The sequence below is a fragment of the Marmota monax genome, unplaced genomic scaffold (assembly GCF_021218885.2).
Source record: "Marmota monax isolate L192 unplaced genomic scaffold, Marmota_monax_Labrador192_F-V1.1 WCK01_AAM20220418_F8-fsc00276, whole genome shotgun sequence".
Classification (NCBI taxonomy): Eukaryota; Metazoa; Chordata; class Mammalia; order Rodentia; family Sciuridae; genus Marmota; species Marmota monax.
The window spans coordinates 403,424-423,441 of NW_026695204.1; the positions used below are offsets into that span (position 1 = coordinate 403,424).

Genomic DNA, 20,018 nt, shown 5'->3' on the forward strand with positions numbered 1-20,018 from the left:
GAAATGGTTAAATAACAAAGATAATAAAGACAGACAGAAAGAACAAACAATATACAAAACCAGGGAGAGGGGGTATCAACAAAATGACAAGAGTATGCATTTATCAATAATAACCTTGAATTTAAGTACATTAAATTCCCTAACTAAAAGATATTGGACTGGCAGAATGCGTTTAAATGGAAGAAACTCTCTTCGCCAGTGAAGATACAGATTGAAAATTAAAAGATGGAAAAAGATGTAATACAAATGCAAAGCAGATGAATCTAATAAAATAGATTAAGTTAAAAATAACGGAAAAAGAGACAAGAAAGGTTACCATATAATGATAAAGGAATTCATCTGGCAAGAGGAAATAACATTTGTAAATACATATATACCCAACATTGGAACACCCAATTATACAAAGCAAATAAAAGCAATCTATAAGGAGAGATAGACTAATAGTTGGAGATTTTTTCTTTTTCTTTTTTTGGAGGAGGGGTACCAGGGATTGAACTCAGGGGCACTCAGCCACTGAATGACATCCCCAGCCTATCTGTATTTTATTTAGAGACAGAGTCTCACTGAATTGCTCAGCACCTTGCCATTGCTGAGATTGGCTTTGAACTCAAGATCCTCCTGTCTTAGCCTCCGGAGCTGCTGGGATTACAGGCGTGTGACACCAAGTCCAGCAATAGTTGGAGATTTTAACACCTAACTTTCATCAATGTACATATCAACCATATCTCTCTTCAAAACAAAACAAAAACAATAGTAACAAAGACCAGAATAGAAACAATACAAAATATCAATGAAATGAAGAGATGGTTTGTTAGAATAACAACAAAATAACAAAAAGATTCAAATAAACAAAATCAGACATGAAAGAAGACATTACAACTGACAACACAAAAATACACAGAATCACTGAGGACTATTATTATGAACAGTGATTCTGTTCATAATATTCCAAGAAATTGGAAAAAATAAAAAGAAACGGATAAATTACTGGAGACATATAGCCTACCAAAACTGAACCATGAGGACATAACAAATCTGAACAGATAAGTAACAAGTAGTAAGACTGAATAATAAAAAGTTTTCCAACACAGAAAAATCCAGGAGTAGATAGATTGACTTCACTGATGAATTTGTTATCAAACTTCTAAAGAATTAATGCCAATTCTCTTAAACTACTCCAAAGTATGGAAATGGAAGCAACCCTTACAATTTATCCTAGGAGACCAGCAATATCTTGATACCAAAGCTAAACAAGGACACAAAACAACAAATTATAGACAAATATCTCTAATGAATACAGATGCAAAAATTCTCAACAAAATACCAGCAAATCAAAACCAAAGGCATGCCAAAAATATTGTATACCATAATCAAATGGGACTTATTCCTGGGTTGCAAGGGTGGTTTCAACATATACAAAGATAAATATAAACAGAATGAAGGATGAAAATCTTATGATTATTGTAATAGATGGAGAAAAACATTTGATAAAAATTAGATGTAGAGGAAATATACCTCATATATGGGCCATATATGACAACTCAACAGCCTATATCACACCAACTGGGAAAAGTGGAAATTGTTTTTTCTAACAAGACAAAATGTCTACTTTCACCATTCTTAATGAAATATATCATTGCCAAGTGTTAGCCAGAGCAATAAGACAAGAGAAATAAATAAAAAGCAAACCAATTATATAGAAGGAGGTCAAATTATTCCTGTTAGCAGGTGGCATGATTTTGTATACAAAGAAACCTAGGTTGGGGATGCGGCCCAATGGAAGGGTGCTTGCCTGGAAAGCATGAAACTCTGGGTTCAATTCCCAGTACCACAAAACAACAACAAACAAACAAAAACAAAAACTAAACACTCTGCAAAAAATACCCCAAAACAAACAAACAAAGTTAAAAAAACGATATATGAATTTAGTAAGGTTGCTGATTATGCCAATAATGAAAATGCTGAGAATAAAATCAAGAAGGCAATCCTATTTTTCCTAGCTACCAAAAACCAAAACCAAAACCAAAACCAAAACCCCCTAAGAATATATTCAACGAAGGAAATTAATGCTCTCTACAATGAAAATTACAGAACACTAGAGAAAGAAATAAAGGAGGACACATGCATACACATAAACATGGAAAGACACCCCATGTCCATGAATTGGGAAAAACTAACATTGTTAAACTCTCTCTACTACTCAAAGTGACATATATAGATTCAATGTAATTGTTATAAAAATTCCAAAGACATCCCTCATAGAAATAAGACAACCGGGCTTGGAAGCACATACCTGTAATCTCAGCAATTTGGGAGGCTGAGGCAGGAGGATTCAAAGTTCAAAGCCAGCCTCAGCAACTTAGCAAGGCCCTAAGCAATTCAGTGAAACCCTGTCTCTAAATTAAAATATAAAAAAGGATTGGGGTTATGGCTCAGTGGTTAAGCGCCCCTGGGTTCAATCCCTAATACAAAAACAAAACAACAACAACAAAAAACACTTCTAAAATTACAGGGAACCACAAAAGGTCACACACAGCTAAAGCAATCCTGAGCAAAAGAACAAAGCTAGAGGCATCATAACACCTGACTTCAAAACATATAAAAAAGCAACAGTAACTAAAACGTCATGAAACTAGTATAAAAATCAATTAACAGACTGATTTTATAAGATAAGGAACCCAGAAATTAAGCTATGTATTTATGGCCAACTGATTTTTGACAAAGGCAGCAAGAACATACATTGGAGAAAGGAAAATCTCTTCGATAAGTGGTAGTAGGAAAATGAGATATCCATATGCAGAGGAAAGAAACTAGATCCCTATCTCTTATATTAAAAAATCAGCTGAAAATCTATCAAAACCTTACATGTGAAACATGAAACTAGGAAGAAATAAGGGGAAACACTGAATCAATACAGTGAAGAGACAACCTATACAATGAGAGAAATTGTCTGTAAACTATTCATGTGAACAAAGAATTCATATCTAGAACATGAAGAATTCAACAGTAAAAAAAAAAAAAAACCCAAAAATCTAATTTAAAAATAAGCAAATGTCCTGAATAGATGTTTCTCAAAAGAGGATATACAAATGACAAATATATGGCAAAATGCTCTATATCATTAATCATTATGGAAATAGAAATCAAAACCAAAATGAGATGTTATGTTACTCCTGCTAGAATGGCTATTATCAAGAAGACAAAAAGTAACAAATGCTGGCAAGCATACAGATAAAGGGGAAATCCCATACACTGTTGCTGTAATGCAAATTAATATAGCCATTATGGAAAATAGTATGGTGGTTCCTCAAAATATTACTACCAAGTAATTTGGCAATCCCACTACTAGGTATACATCCAAAGGAGTTGAAATCAGCTTGTACCAAAGAGACATCTGCACTTTCATGTTTACTGAAGCACTGTTTCACAAAAGCTAATATATGGGATGATCAAGAGAGGTATCCACGGATAGATGAATAAGTAAAGCCAATGAAGTACATATACACAATGGAATATTATTCAGCCATAAAAATGAATAGAACTCTGTCATTTGCAGCAACATGGGTGGAACAACATGGAGGATATTGTGCTAAGTAAAATAAGTCAAATGCAGAAAGGCACGTTCTTACTTACAGATTTTTATCTCAAAGTAGAAAATAGAATATTGGTTATCAGATACTGTAAAGACTCAGGCTCAGAATTTTATAGACATTCTTGACTGCGCTCTCACAACCTTCATCCAATGAGACAGAAAATCTCGACCCTCAGTACAGATTCAGAAACTGACCACTTCACACTACTCATGCTACTACACTAACTCAAGCCACCATATTTTTTTACCCAGATTGATGAAACAGAATCCTACTACTCTCCCTTCTACCTATGTCCTCCAACAATCTGTCCTGCTACATAGTTGCTAAAATAATCCCTCCAACTTTAGTCAGACTTGGGTTGCTCAAAATCATGCAATAGCTTACAGTTAAATTCAAAGTTCTTGGAAGAGTCTCCTGCAGTGATTCAGAAACTTTAGTATGCATGAGAATTATCAGAAAGGTTTATTAAAACACAGATTCCTGGGGGTCATCATCAGTTTCTGATTCATTAACTCTGGAGTGGGGTCCAATAATGTATTTCTTTCAAATTTCTAAGCCTTTTACTCCAAGTCTTCTGAGAAACAAACAACAAATGTCCAAGATATTTATTAGGGAAGGCACCTGTGAGAGAAAATGAGGGAAAGAGGCAGAAGAGTTGGAACCAACACCAGACCTAGATACTAATCAGGTCCCATGTGAAGAAGAGAAGGATGGAGAAAAGATCTGTGATATGATTCTAATTGAAGTATATAACATGGCTGTAGGGGAGTCTCAAGCTTCTCAGGAACAGACTGCCTTAGTGTCCTTACCATGTTCAGTCACTAGTTAAGACCAGCCTATGGAAAGCAGATTCAGGTTACATGGAGTGATTCATAGGATTTAACCACATAGTAGAAGGGCCACTTTTCAATTGCATTCCCTGTATTTGGAAATTTGAGAGCTATGTTCTCACAGCTGTACTGGAAGCCAAAGTATGGATACCATACTTTGAGTACCACTAGCCTACCTGATCTCCATCCTCTCATATCTTTCTCAACCTCCTTTTATCCAACGCTTCACTCCTGGCTTCCATGCTGTTTCTACTGCCTTATGCTCTTCACATGTTTGTTTAAATATCATTGACCTTGTCAATGAGACCTTTCCTAATTACCCTATATAAATTTGCCACCAGTCTACTTCCTAGTCCTTTACAACTGATCCTTCTTACCCTGCTCTCCATCTTCTCTTCTTCTATAGTAGTAATTATACAACAAACAATGGTTTTCCTTCATGCTATATGTATATGTTATTATGTTTTCCACTGCTAGAGTTCAACCAGCATAGGAGCAGAGATTTTTGTTTTGCTCAACAATATATTCCAAGCTCTATAGTTTTGATTTTTTTTCCTTTTTTTTTTTTTTTACTGGGGAATGAACCTAGAGGTGATCTACCACTGAGATACAACCCCAGTCCTTTTTAGTTTTTGAAACAGGTCATGCTAAGTCACTGAGGCTGGTTTTGAACTTGCGATCCTCCTGCCTCAGCCTTCAGGGTCACTGGGATAATAGGTGTGTGTCACAGGACCAGCCTACAGTTTAGATCTTGAATGCCCCCCAAAAGCCCACATGCTCAAGTTCACCAAGGTGGCACTTTCGGAGGTGGTAGAAGCTTTAAGAGGCAGGCTTTATGGGATCTCTTTAGGTCATTAAGGGGATATCTTTAAAGGGGATCATGGAACCACAGTCTTTCCTTTTCTCCTTGGCCATGTGGTGAGCAGTTTTGCTCTGTTGCATCTTCCCACAGTGATGTACCGTCTGGCCACATGCCCAAAGCAATGGGGCAAACCTACCAAGGATTGTAACCTCTGAAACTATAAGCCAAAATAATCCTTTTCTCTTTATAAGTTGATTATATTAGGTATTTTGTTACAGGGACAGAAAGCTAACACATCAAGTGCCTGGAATAGTAATATGGCACAGAGAAACTACTCAATAGATAAATATGAATCAATGAATTTCTACAATCCTAGGAAACAAATGGAAAAGATTTAAAACATAAAAAACCACTGTTAATCATCATTTATTCCAACAAAAATTTACTTCAAGAAATTTTTCCCTTTACAGGGAAAGTAAAAGGAATACAAACAATATATTTTAACTGAATGTTTTCCTTTAACTAGAATAGCAAAAGAAATACAGATAATAGAAATTTTAAAAGGATTATCATATACTTACATTCCTGATACTAATGACACTTTGAACACATGCTGAGCAGTGGAAGATGGATTGCCTAAAGCCACATTAAGTGCTCTGTCGATACTGAATGCCATCTGAGAAAGATAGCTTTCTGGCTGCTGTCCATAACCATCGTATGGCACATAGAGGTAAGGAAAGATGCCATGCAGATGAAGACATGTCTTCTGACCTAAAATGTAACATATTATAAAGTTTAGACTTGAGAAACATTTTAACAATACAAAACTCAGAATGCAAAATCACTGAAATGGCAATACAGCTTATCTAACGTAGGAGTAGAAGAAAACCTAGAGTTAAAGTCATCTGTATTAACTATATGTAACAAAAGAACATTTGGAAGCATTTTATAAGCGTAGCACTGTAGTATGATTTAAATATTGTAGTAGCTTTGGTGAAATGTATTTGACTACTTCACATTTATAACCTGACTACTTTTAAATACTTTACTGAATCACCCATAATACCATATAGCTCAGGGTTATGAGCCTTATAAAATTCATTGAAAGTTTACTAAATAAATCAATGAATGCCTGTGTTGGCATTAATTTTCAAATAAGAAATTTCTTTAAGACATAGCTTTACAAGAAATAAAACGGTAAAAGGAGTTTTAGAGTATAGAATTTTGCTATTAGAGATGGGGAGGAGGGCAAAATAAAATTTTGCTATTACAAATAAACAAAAAAGACAAACCCAAATCAAAACAAAACCTCTATAAATCAATGGTAATAAATTTCTAGAAAACTAAATTTTCTACTTGATGGAGTGGGACAGAGCGAACACAATGAGAGAGAAAGAGGGAGGGAGGGTGGGAGAGAAAAAAATATGCACAGTTTTCAGGAAGTGCAGTAAAGGGTAAATGGCAATACTTTGCCAACACAAAAGCTGGCACAGCCAAGATAAAAAAAGTAATTTGAGTGAGGATCCACAAAATAAATGCTATAGAAACAGTAACGCATCCAAAGTAACAACAGCAACAACAAAATAGCAGATGTACCATTAGTTTCCTGAATCTGGCAGGGCTGTATGGAAGTGGTTCCTGTCTTTCTTCAGAGCATTGACCCTCATTACCCCTGGGCATATACCATTTGTCTAACTCAAATAGGAAGAATGGCATGATAGCACATGTCCATTTTCCTCATGCAGTGCAGCCATTCACTATTTACTGTGCTAGTCCTGCCAACACTATCCTCAGGTTTCTTCTCCACTTTAATCCCTCACTGGCCTTTTTTTTTTTGATACGAAAGTAGTTATTTGATCACTATTTTCAATGCTGACTTAGAATGGTTTATATAAAATAGTTCTATGTATTGTTGATATTTTGTGCTTATACTTATAAGGAATTAGCTTTCTTATTTTGGGGGACGAGTATTGAATTCAGGGGCACTCAACCACTGAGCCAAATCCCCAGAACTATTTTTTGTATTTTATTTAGAGACAGGGTCTCACTGAGTTGCTCAACTTGCTTTTGCTGAGGCTGGCTTTGAACTCATGATCCTCCTGCTTCAGCCTCCCGAACCACTGGGATTACAGGCATACACTACTACACCCAGCTAGCATTTTTAAGGTAGTTTAAACAACAAATCTTGAACGCTTATTACATATGGTATAACAAAACCGGAATGATTTGTTATTTAATGTTACAAGAATTGTAACCTCTAGACAATATTCTGATTTGATATCAATCATCACACTTTTGAAGAAATACAAACTGTGCTGCAACTATACCAAACTTGGTTTATATATTTTTGAAAATAGTTGTAATTGATGAACACAATACCTTTATTTTATTTATTTTTATTTATTTATGTGGTGCTCAGGATTGAATCCAGTGCCTCACATGTGCGAAGCAAGTACTCTACCATTGAGCTACAATCTCAAACCCTCAGTTTATATTTTTAGCAATAGTTATGCTACTTAATTTCAAAGAAACAAAACAATTATTTTCTGTGAAAAGCAAGTACTTTGTTTCTAAATAAAACATTGTATAATTTCCAAAATGTTATTTTTAATATTCTTCACATAGAGAAAATTCTAATTATAACAAGTCTTTAGAAAATACATTTCATCAATTCATTGATGATTTACTTAAATGTTTTTAAAATAACTCAGGAATAAAGGTTATAAAAATTATCCTCTGGTCACAAAACATAACTTGATTAAACTACAGGATGAAGGAGGTGGGGAGACAGAGAAGTACTCCCTCTTTAGTTCACAAATTCAGGACCAGTGATTTCAGAATTACTAGTGTGATAAAATGTTTTATAAGTAATATTATAAGTTCTTAAGATAGTCAATATATCTAAATGGAATTCTGAGTGAGTTTTATAAAAGAATTATAAAAATTGATTTCTAATAAGTTTATGTCAGAATGCTGATAAAGTGTCTTCAAAATAATCATATATCCATTTTTCATATTTCTTATGACGTAGAAGCCAGATAAATCATCTACTTAAAAGCTTTGGAATCACAATTTTGAATGATGATTTACAAAAAGGGAAAACATCATTTATTCAGCAGGCACTAGGCTAAGTGCTTTACATCTAATTATTCCTAAGACTTAAAACAACCTAGCAAGTATCACTGAAGTTAACTTAGAGTCTCATGGCTTTTAAGGATTTGAAACCAGATCAACAAAATCTAAAACCAATGCTCTATGTAACACTGCTTGAATGTTGGTTTGATTTTCAAAACTTGCTTCCTTAACACTTAATTTCTCAGTTCTTAATTTATATAACTTCCCCTTTCCTTATCTGACTCATCCATTTGATGGCAAATTCTTTGGGAGTTGACATTGTGTGTGTGTGGATGAACATAATATCCCTGGACTCAGTGCAAAATGCATTTTATATGTTTAATAAGTATTTATTAAATGAAAGAAACAATGCTCAGCAAAATGGAATAATTGTTCAAGGAGAAAGGAATAACATGAAAGTTGTGAATATCTGAAGAACCAAATCCATGTAAACAGAGAAATAATACAACAGAACTATCAGCCTGGTACAATGTCATACGCCTGTAATTATAGGGACTTGGGAAGCTGAGGTAGAAGATAGCAAGTCTGGGGCTAATGTGGGCAATTTAGTCTCAAAAATAAAATAAGAAGGCTGGGGATGTAGTGTATGATAGAATGTCTCTGGGTTCCATTTCCAGTACTGCAAAGGGGGGAAAAATAAACAGACAAACAAACAAACAAATAAATAAACAAACTATCAGTGGGGTTACAGGAAAACCTGAGTATATGGGTTTGGAAAGAGTCCCCAGCTCATTGGACTTCTCTATTCTGAATAACCTAAAGTCCTATTCAAAGCTGTAGTAATTACAACAGACACACTCTCTGGTTCTTGGGCTCACCACCCTTTCTTAAGAACATCCTGAAGAACAATCATAATGTGAATTCTTGGCATAACACTAACATTTTTTTTTTTAAAGAGAGAGCGAGAGAGATAGAGCGGTAGAGAGAGAGAGAATTTTAATATTTATTTTTTAGTTTTCGGCGGACACAACATCTTTGTTTGTATGTGGTGCTGAGGATCCAACCCGGGCCGCATGTATGCCAGGCAAGCGCGCCACTGCCTAAGCCACATCCCCAACCCCACTAACATTTTTAAATAAAGAATAAGTATCACAGAAAAGCAAATGATGAGAAACAAGATAAAATAAACTCAAAAATTAAATAAAGAGAAATGTATAAAAATGATATGAGAATCAATTTCTTTTGGGCAACAGAATGTCTACTATAATATTTGTAGTTTTGTAATAGCACTGCTTTGTCTTGACAAATACAGCCTGTCTCCATTTATTTCCCTTCACTAGCTCTATGTCATATAAATGTGTGGTGTCACGTAACTGTAAAATTCCTGAGAGATAGAGATAGAGTCAGGCTTATTAACATATCTGTCACCTCATACTTAATATTTTTGGTGAGAATATTTAAGATCTAATCTCTTTAGCATTTAAGTATGCATTATTAACTCTAGTCACCATGCAGTAAACAGATCTCCAGAAGTTACTCATCCTTTCTTATAGAAACTTTGTATCCTGGGGTTTGGATTGTAGCTCAGCAGTAAAGTGCTCGCCTAATACATGCCAGGCCCTGGGTTCCATCCTCAGCACCACATATAAAAAAATAAAATTAGGGCTGGAGGTATAACTCAGTTGGTAGAGTGCTTGCCTTGTATGCACAAGGCCTTGAGTTCAATCCCCAGCACCACCACACACACACAAAAAAAAAAAGGGTTGGGGATGTGGCTCAAGCGGTAGCGCACATGCGTCGCATGCGCGAAGTGCTGGGTTCGATCCTCAGCACCACATTAAAAATAAAATAAAGATGTTGTGTCCACCGAAAACTAAAAATAAATATTAAAAAATCCTCTATCTCTCTCTCTTTTAAAAAAATAAATAAAATTAAGGTATTATGTCCATCTACAACTAAAAAATAAATATTAAAAAAAAGAGACTTTGTATCCTTTTAACCAATCTCCCCTTCTCCTTCACCTATACATATCTAGTCTTACACTCATGTCAAAAAGAATTTAGGCTACATGTCTAGTAGAAATAAAGCTCATCTTTGGAATAAGCTTATGCACACAGATTTCAAACATTTATTGAGTCTGAGTTTTTCAATTTGAATACTGTTCCCTAATTCAGAAGCTGTAACAGTTATTTCAGCAATGCTCCATTGAAACTTGTCACACAGTACAACTGCTGCTTTTTAAAGACAGGGCAAAACTTTATAGAGTTGGCTACTTCCAACTATGTGTAAGTAGGTCTTTTTATAACAAAGGCAGTTGCTTCTTAATAGCAAGTATGTAGGAGTCTTGAAATTCATCTTTTATGGAATGCATACTTGTTCTATGAGTTCACTGTATTCTAACATTTCTTGTCATTTTTCAACATTGTGTTTTGTATTTTAAGCTCCTAGATCTGGTCTCCAAATTAAGTGTCTAAAATCTTGGTTACCCATTTGTAGCAAAATTACTTGTATATTTGTAGATCCATTTTCAGTAAACTGACTAAACATACAATTTTTCTAATTTAGGGATTTGTAAACTTTTCCTGTAAAGTAGAAGATAGTAAACATTTTAAGCTTTATGGGCCATACTGTCTCTAATACAACTACATAACTCTGCCACTTTAAAACCTGAAAGCAGCCATTAACAATACTAAGTCAATGTACCTAATTATGTTATAATAAATTTCATTTATGGCCAGGCATGGTGGTGCATGCCTGTAACCCCAGCAGCTTGGGAGGCTGAGGCAGGAGGATTGTGAGTTCAAAGGCAACCTCAGCAAAAAAAAAAAAAAAAAAAAAAAAATGTGCTACGCAACTCAAGTGAGATCCTATCTCTAAATAAAATACAAAATAGGGCTGGGGATGTGGCTTAGTGGTGAGTACCAAAAAAAAGGAAAAATTAAAAAATAAATAAATTTCATATACACAAAACAGACAAAAGGTAAGAATTTGGCCCACTGATAGTAAGATGCCAATCCCTGAACCAATTGATTAGACTTTTCCATATATATATATATATATATATATATACACACACACACACATATATATATATATATATTATTTTCTTTCTTTCTCTCTCTCTCTCTCACCGATTAACCACAATGGAAATCATGCCAGTCTAAGAATATTTTAGGAAAAATAAAAAAATTTATTTCTAATTTGCAAAACCCCACTTAAATCTCAAACTTGATGTACGAAATGTTTTAAATAAATAAAAACTTGGCATGTGAGTAGGAAAATTTGTTGTTATGGAATTTTTCTCTATTTTCTTCTTCCTGGAATATTTCAAGTTTTATATCCCTATTATTATCTCAATCTGTTTCCCTCTAGTCTTTCTTTCTTTCTTTCCTTCTAAAGTTTCACTCTATCTTTCTCCATTCTCAATAACCACAAAAAGAACAAAACAAAATGCTCACAGTCACAGTTAGAAAGCAAATGTTAAATTATCTATCCTTGATGAAAAAAGTTATAAGGTTATAGTTTGGATCTAGAATGTCCCCCAGAGGCCAAGTGTTAAAGGCTTGATCCCTACTTTGGCACTTAACTGGGAAGCAAAAGAACCTTTAAAAGGTGAAGCCCAGAGTGAAGTTTTAGGTCATTGGGGGCACGCCCTTGAAGGGGACTATGGAACCAGAATTTCTTCTCTTCTTTTTCATGTCTAGGCCATAAGGTAAGTAAGTGCTTTGCTCAGTTACACGCTCCTTTCCATGGTATGTTGCTTTCTCAGAGCCTGAAAAGCAACAGGGTCAACTGACTTATAGACTTCCAAATGGCAAGCTAATATAAACTTCCTTTTTTTATAAGTTGTTTATTTCAAGTACTTGCTACAGTATCAGGAAGCTAACTCATAAGGATCTACTTTTTTTTTTTTAAAGGCAATGGCTGCATCTATTTTTTTTAACCTTTATTTTATTTATTTATTTTTATGTAGTACTGAGCATCGAACCCAGCACCTTACATGTGCTAGGCGAGCACCTTACATGTGCTAGGCGAGCACTCTACTGCTGAGCCACAACCCCAGCCCAAGGATATATACTCTCAGTCTCAGAAAGAGTATATTACATTTAGAATTTATCTTAGGCCGAAAATTGAAAATGAACATGAAGTGATGCTAGATTACTAATAGGGAAATAAATTGAAGACAAATTCCAAAAATAGGGAGCTAATTATATCTGTGTAATAGATTTACAGCACTTGCACCAAATTCTGATTGCTGCCTGTTTTTGGAGATAAACTTTATTGGGATGCACCACACCCCATTTGGAATGATCTATGGGTTCCCTTGCTACAGGTAGAGTTGAGTAAGTTGCAACAGGTTTTCAGACATTATAGTCCTCAAAGTCTAAACTATATACTATCTGTTCTATAGATAAGTTGTTGGCCTCAGCAATAGATAATGTTAGAGTATATTCCCCACCATGAGAAGATGTTCATGACCTATGATATGTTAGAAAGTTCTCTTCATTTTCTTCTTTTATTTGTAAATAATGCTTTTTGGTTTCAAATTTATTTTTGCTATTTTATTGTTTCAAATAGAGCACATAAGGCTTTATCTAGAATCACTGGCTTTAAGTGATTAATCCCACATTACTAATAGAAACTGTATTCCTCAAACACAAGATGTTTCAAAGGTTTATTTTATTCAGGCATTTGTCTAATAAGATATCTCTGTATTTCCAGTACTGAGCATGGTTGTTTTCTTCATTCATAAATGCAAACATAAATTCTCTATTCATTTAGCAACTCATTGAGGTCCAATGTTAGATGATAGGTCACAGGTTGCTCATACTAACAGTCCCTGACGTCATGAACTTTATAGTCTGCTTTAGAGATAAAGATGAGTACATGTACATAGGCAATTATAATATGATATGATAGGTATTGAAATAAATATTAAAAAAATCTTATTATCACTTTCATAGATACAACAGATTTGTGAGAATCTAGGAAGGTTTCCATGAAGTGACATGAGTTAATACTTGAAATGTGAATAAAATTCATCCAAACAAAAGAATATTCTAATATATACAGAAACCTGAAAACGAAAGTCAACATTGCATGATCTGTGACCATGAAAAATTTTGGTGGGACTGAACAAGGAAAGCAATGGAAAAAAGTGCAAAGTTTGTGCAAAAGACACTGAAATTACAAAAAAGAACCAAATAGAAATTCTGGAGATGAAAAGTAAAATTGCTGAAGTGAAAACTTATGAGAGGAGATATAATACTGTGATATAATAAAAAACACTTTTTCTGTGACCCTTGGTTCTTGCCACACAGCTCCTAAAACCCTTGGAATCTCTTAAGTGATGAGTATCTTTTCATATATTTTTTGTTTTGCAATACTGAGATGCCTCTGGCATTGTTTGGTCAGCACTCTACCACAGAGTCACATCCCCAGGTCTCTTTTTGTGATTTAATGAGATGACTGGTACCTAGAGGGTTCCTGGAAAGCCTCTGGATGGGAGCCCCTGGGAACCAACCATGAGAATACATGTGGAACTTTCTGCTCCATCCCCAACTTCCAAAGAAGGGAGAGACTGAAAATTAAGCTGCTTGCCAATGGCCAATGATGTAATCAATCATGCTTAGGTAATGAAGACTCTATAAAAGCCTAAAAGGACCAGGTTCAGAGAGCTTCTGATTGCTGAACACATGGAAGTTTCTGGAGGACAACATACCCTAAGAGGGTAGGAGGGTCCTTCTCCATACTTTGCCCTGTGCATCTCTTTAAACTGATTGTTTATCTTTTGTAATAACCTTTATAACAGATGGGAATGTAAATAAAGGATTTCCCTGAGATCTGTAGACACCCCAGGAAACTAGTGAAACCTGAAGAGGGGATCACAGACAATTTATAGTTGATCATTCAGAAGCACAGGTCACAAACTAGAATTTAGTAATTGGCTTGTGAAATGGTAAGAGGCTTAGTGCTTAACCTGTGGGATCTAATGCTACCTCCAGATAGTTAGTATATAAGAATTGAATTATAGGACAACCTATTGATGCCCTGCTATTTGAACAGACAAAAGAAATGACAGTGAACTTGAAAAGAGATCCATTCAGATTCTTGAGTCTAAAGAACAAAGAGAGAAAGAAAGAGATAAAGAAGCAAGCCTAAGAGATCTCTGGGATGTCATCACACCTACTAATATGTGCATAATATGAGTCCCAGAAGGAGAAGAGAGAAAGAAAAAAGTAGAATACTGAAGAAATAATAACCCAAACTTCCCAAATTTGAAGGAAAACAATCTGCATATTAAGAAACTCAACAAACTTAAAGATGAACTCAACAAATTCAAAGCTAAACTTAATATATCATGAATATGTCAAAAGACAGAGAAAACCTTGAAAGCTGCAAAAGAAAGCAATTCCTCATAAAGTTTCCTTTAAAAGATTTGTAGAGTTTCTCATCAGAAACCATGTAGGCCAAAAGGCAGTGAGATGACATATAGAGTGATAAAAGGAAAAATACAATCAACTAAGAATTTTGTATTTAGTAAAGGTATTCTTTAAAAACAAAGGCGAGCCAAGTGGGAAAAAAGAAGAAATCAAAACATAGTAAACAAAATGAGAGAATTAATCACTAGCAGATCTGCCCTACCCAAAATACTAAAAGGGTATTTTGTAGGGAACTCTCTCCTATCTCATTTAAAATACATGTATATAAAGCAGTAATTTTAAAATCATGTTGATGGTCTTATAAAGTAGAAATAAATTATTTGTATTATGATAACAGGAGAAGGAAATGCAATGAAATGGGAGAAAAGTTTTAACATACTAAAATTGGACTTAGGTTAATCCAAACTAGACTACTTTCCATGAAGAAAATAACCTTTAAAAATTATTAAGAAGCAAGAAGCAAATTAAAATAATATACTACAAAATTATCTATTTGACATAGAAGAAGCATATTAAGGAAATAAAATGCTTTCATTTATCTTTAATTAATGGATAAATGAACTAAACAAACAGTTCTCAAAAGAAATGTAAATGGCCACCTAATACATAAAAAAAAAAATGTTCAGCATCTTTAGTGATTAGGGAAGTGCAAATCAAAACTATAATGAGATTCCATATCACTCCAATCAGAAGAGCAACCAACAAGAATACAAGTAATAATAAATGCTGATGAGGATGTAGGGAAAAAGGAAAACTTATATACTGTTTGGGGAATTGTAAATTAGTACAGCCATTATGGAAATCAGTACAGAGATTCCTTGAAAGACTAGAAATGGAACCACCATATAATCCAGATATGAGATTCCTTGGAAGACTAGAAATGGAACCACCATATAATCCAGATATAACATTCCTTGGTATTTATCAAACTAAGCATACTATAGAGGAGGTATACCCATACCAATGTTTACATTGGAATTGGCACAATTACAAGAGCCAATATGGAACCAGCCTGAGTGCCCATAAAAAGATGACTGGATAAAGAAAATATGTCATCTATACACAGTGGAGTTTTATTCAGTCATAAAGAATGGAAAATGAATGGAACTTGAGAGTATTATGTTAAATGAAATAAGACAGACTCAGAAAGTCAAGGGTTGTAATGTTTTCTCTCATGTATGGAAGCTAGGAAAAAAAGGGATGGGGACGTTCATGAAATTAGAAGGGAGCCAAACAGAGTAGAGTAAACGGAACAGGGAGGAAAGGGGAGGGAAGAGGAGAGGAAAGAGAAAAGTAATGATCAAATTATGTTATATGCATGTGTGAATATGTCACAATGAATCCCACTATTATGTATAATTATAATGTACCAATAAAAATTAAAAATAAAAAAATGGGGCTTGGGTTGTGGCTCAGTGGTAAAGCGCTTTGCTTAACATATGTGAGGCACTGGGTTCGATACTTAGCACCACATTAAAAAAAAACCCTTTAATAAATAAATAAATAAACATATGCTCTAGTGCTGGGAGTAGTGTCTGTTGTCCCTTTTTTGGTCTCAGTTCCTTTGTGACTCTAACAACAGCAACATCACTCTCTAAGAGAGGTAACTAAGTGTGATTCTGCTGTTTAAAAGATGCGGTTTGAGATGGACATCGTTACCCTAGATAAATGTAAGACTGCACATAGGTGTTACACTACATCATGTACAGCCAGAGAAATCAGAAAACTAGCACTAAAAAAAAAAAATTAAAACAAACAAAAATGCTAAATGCAGACCAACAATTTCAACAAATGCTTTCCTGAAGAAATAGCAACTATGCTGCTGCTGGATTTAATAAAAATATGGTGAATTTCAGACAATTTAAGAAAAATTCTGCTTATGAGGTTTTAAACCCATACTTAAGTTTCAGACCGAATCCCTGGATAAGCAACTTCACTATTTCCCCCTACAGTGTGAGTTTCCTGAATATATGCATCATCTCTTATTCTTATTATTTCTAATCCTAACAGAAAGCATGGAAAATAGTGTTTGATAAGCACTGTGGTTTAAAAAACTATATATTTGATCTTTGTCTCCAGTTCCTAGCACAGAGCTTCTAATACACTTGCTATTTCCTGGGTCAGAAGAGTGTCTTGTTATTTCATAAGGAACCCATTTCCAACCATACCAGTGACAGAGCATAGACAGACATGAGTGGTAGGAACATGAGATTAAAGGAATAATTCTATAAAATGGATCTACTGTACTGACTCCTGCATGCTTTCATTTCTGAGAAGCAATTTACACATAGCCCTCTGTTATCTGCAGGTGAAATGCGGGCCCAAAATAACACTGATAAGAGGAATACAAGTTACCCTCAAAGGGAGATTTTTGTGACCCTTTTCACAGACCAGATCCTGGAATCCAGGAAGATAAGGATAATTCCTCCTAATCATAAAATATGTAAGAATTTATGATAAAGAATAAAATTATGGAGCCACCTAGGTGCCCTTCAACAATGACTGGATGAAGAAAATGTGGTGTGTGTGTACACATACACACACAACACAAAATGAAGTATTACTCAGCCATTAAGAAGAGTAACTTTATGACATTTGCCAGTAAATGGTGGATCTAGAATTATCATGCTAAGTGAAATAAATCAATCTCAAACAAACAAACAAACAAAGGATGAAGTTTTCTGATATGTGGAAGCTAACTCACAATAAGGGAGGTAGAGGGGAAGACAAAAAGTTCAGTAGATTAGACAAAGTGGAGTGAAGGAAAGGGGGATAGGAAAAAGAAAGACAGCGGAATGAGTCTGACATAATTTTCCTAAGTAAATGTATGAATACACCACAGTGAATCTTACCATCATGTACATCCACAAGAATGGAGTACCAATTAAAATGATATATTCCATGCTTGTGTAATTATATCAAAATGGATTCTACTGTCACATATAACTAAAAAGAACCAATTAAAAAAAAAAAAGTACAATCCATGGGCTGGGGTGGTAGCTCAGTGGTAGAGCACCTGCCTAGCACATGTGGGGCACTGGGTTCCATCCTCAGCACCACATAAAAATAAATAAATAAAAAATAAAGGTATTGTGTCCATCTACTACTAAAAATATTTTTTAAAAAATCCAATTGAAATCAATCAGCATGGGCCAAAGTGACCTAAAGTTGGCATGAGCAGTGAGGACTTGAAAGTCCGATGTTATCCTGCTGTCAGTCAAAAGTCAAGATGTGGACCTGGGAAGGACTGTGGAAACTTCTCTAAGATCCCCAATAAAATTGGAATGTGGGAAAGGCATGCTGTCCCTCTATTCTCTGAGAGCATCCAATCTCTCTCGAGTGTCCCCTTTCCCCCTTTCCCATCCCTTCTAATAAGCTCATTACCTGTTACTGTGAGTGACATGTCTAAACTCTTTTTGACTTGATCACAAGAATCAGCATCTGAAGAGGGGCCTTTGGGTTGCCTCTGTTTCCCAGAAGGTCTCAGCCCAGTAATCCCAGCATTTATCCTAATGATGTGGCACTCAGTGGATCCCTTAGATAGGTTCAAGAATGGAACTCCATGACAGAGGAATCAATCATGTGATTAGAAGGCTAGAAATTCTAAGCCCATGAACCCACCTCTGGAAGGAAAAAGGGACAAAAGATTTAGTTCATTACCAATAGTCAATGATTTAATCAATCATGATTTGGTAATGAGGTATTAATAAAAACTCAATTTTTTTTAAGGTAAAGGAAGGGATATGGGGGTTGGAAGGACAATAGAATGAATTGGACATTATTACCCTATGTGCATATATGATTGCATGACCTGTGTACATCATGTACAACCAGACAAATGAGAAGTTATACTCCATTTATGTATGATGTATCAAAATACATTCCACTGTCACATATAACTACTTATAACAAAATAAATAAATCTCTTGAACACAAAGCTTTCGAGAGCTTCTTAGTTAATACACATCAATGTAACAAGAAGACAGCATAAGTAGACACCACAGGGTCTTTAAGGCTCCTGAGCTCATGATCCTCCCAGACCTTGCTACCCATATACTCTTTTTCTGGCTATTCCCCTGTACCCTTCTTAATAAAAGGAATCAGAAGTATAGCACTTTTCTGAGTTTTTGTGATTTCTTCAGTAATTTGTAACACCTAAAGAGGGGTAGTTATGAGAACTCTCAAATTTGTGTTGGCTGAAGTGCTAATAGCCCAGGGATCCTATTTATGGCTAGAATCTAAAGTGAAAAGAGTATTAAGGACAGGATCCCTTTTACCCTTTAATTTCTCCATCAAATTTAGGTTATCAGTGACAGAATTGAAATATAGAACACCTCCAGATGATGTCAGAGAATTAAGGATTTGTTGTTGGGAAAAATAGGATGTCTTTTCAAACTGGGTGCCTCCTCAGAGAGCTTCAATCGTCCATTAGAAAATTTGACAGCTCTTATCTTCTCCTTATAAATAATATCTTTGAAATGCTAACAATGAAAATATTTGTAATATCCTCACATCTTCCTTTTTTAAGAAAATCATGAGTGAATTAAGGAGACACTTTCTAGATTGAACGATTTAATATAACAGCAAAATACACATACTTTTATGATTAACATGTCAAAAATCTGATGAAATAATGCAGCCAAAGTTTATATTTAATTCCAAACTATTATTACAGAAAGGAAATAGGTAATTCCCAGGACTTTCTTTTTTTTTTTTTTTTTTTTTTTGGTGGTGTTGGCGATTGAACCCAGGGCCTTGTGCTTGTGAGGAAAGCACTCTACCAACTGAGCTATATCCCTAGCTCCCTTGACTTTCAATGACTAGGAAACTCCGATTGGGTACTGCCTGAAAGTTCACACTGTAAAATAACATTCTGTTTTTCTAAAAGGAGTAGTCTTTAAGAAATCAAACAGTTAATATTATTTTCAAACTTGAGTCTCCAAGAAAATGTGCGCCTTTCTGACTAAATACCATAAAGATAACTGTGTTTATTAGCCTTAGTTTAAAATAAAATTCTAACTTATAATATTTTGTTAGTTTCAGATGTTTAATACCACGTTAAATTTTGTGGTATTTCAAAAGAAAGGTAAATAATCAAAGTCTTAAAGTAAAATTAACATTCTGATATATCTGAATATATATATTCTGATATATCTCAGATAATTTAAAGCAATGTCATTAATAGTTAATCAAGATCAACTTACTGTGTAGTTAAATTTGTATATGTAAACACAGAAATTTTCTTTCAGAAACAAAATTCTAGAGACAATTAACA

The 20,018-nt window shown here is 34.7% G+C and overlaps 1 protein-coding gene across 4 annotated transcripts in view; it reads right to left on the reverse strand.

Moving 5' to 3' along the window:
• Positions 1 to 20,018, reverse strand: part of Rev3l (REV3 like, DNA directed polymerase zeta catalytic subunit) — a 184,880-nt gene that overhangs the window by 118,351 nt on the left and 46,511 nt on the right. For all 4 annotated transcript variants that reach the window (XR_009225459.1, XM_046429923.2, XM_046429925.2 and 1 more), the window contains exon 2: positions 5,807 to 5,996. Coding sequence is in view for 3 of the 4 variants with exons in the window: in XM_046429923.2 (XP_046285879.1) it covers positions 5,807 to 5,996 (190 nt within the window). In the remaining variant the exon portion in view is untranslated. The remainder of the gene's footprint in view (positions 1 to 5,806; positions 5,997 to 20,018) is intronic.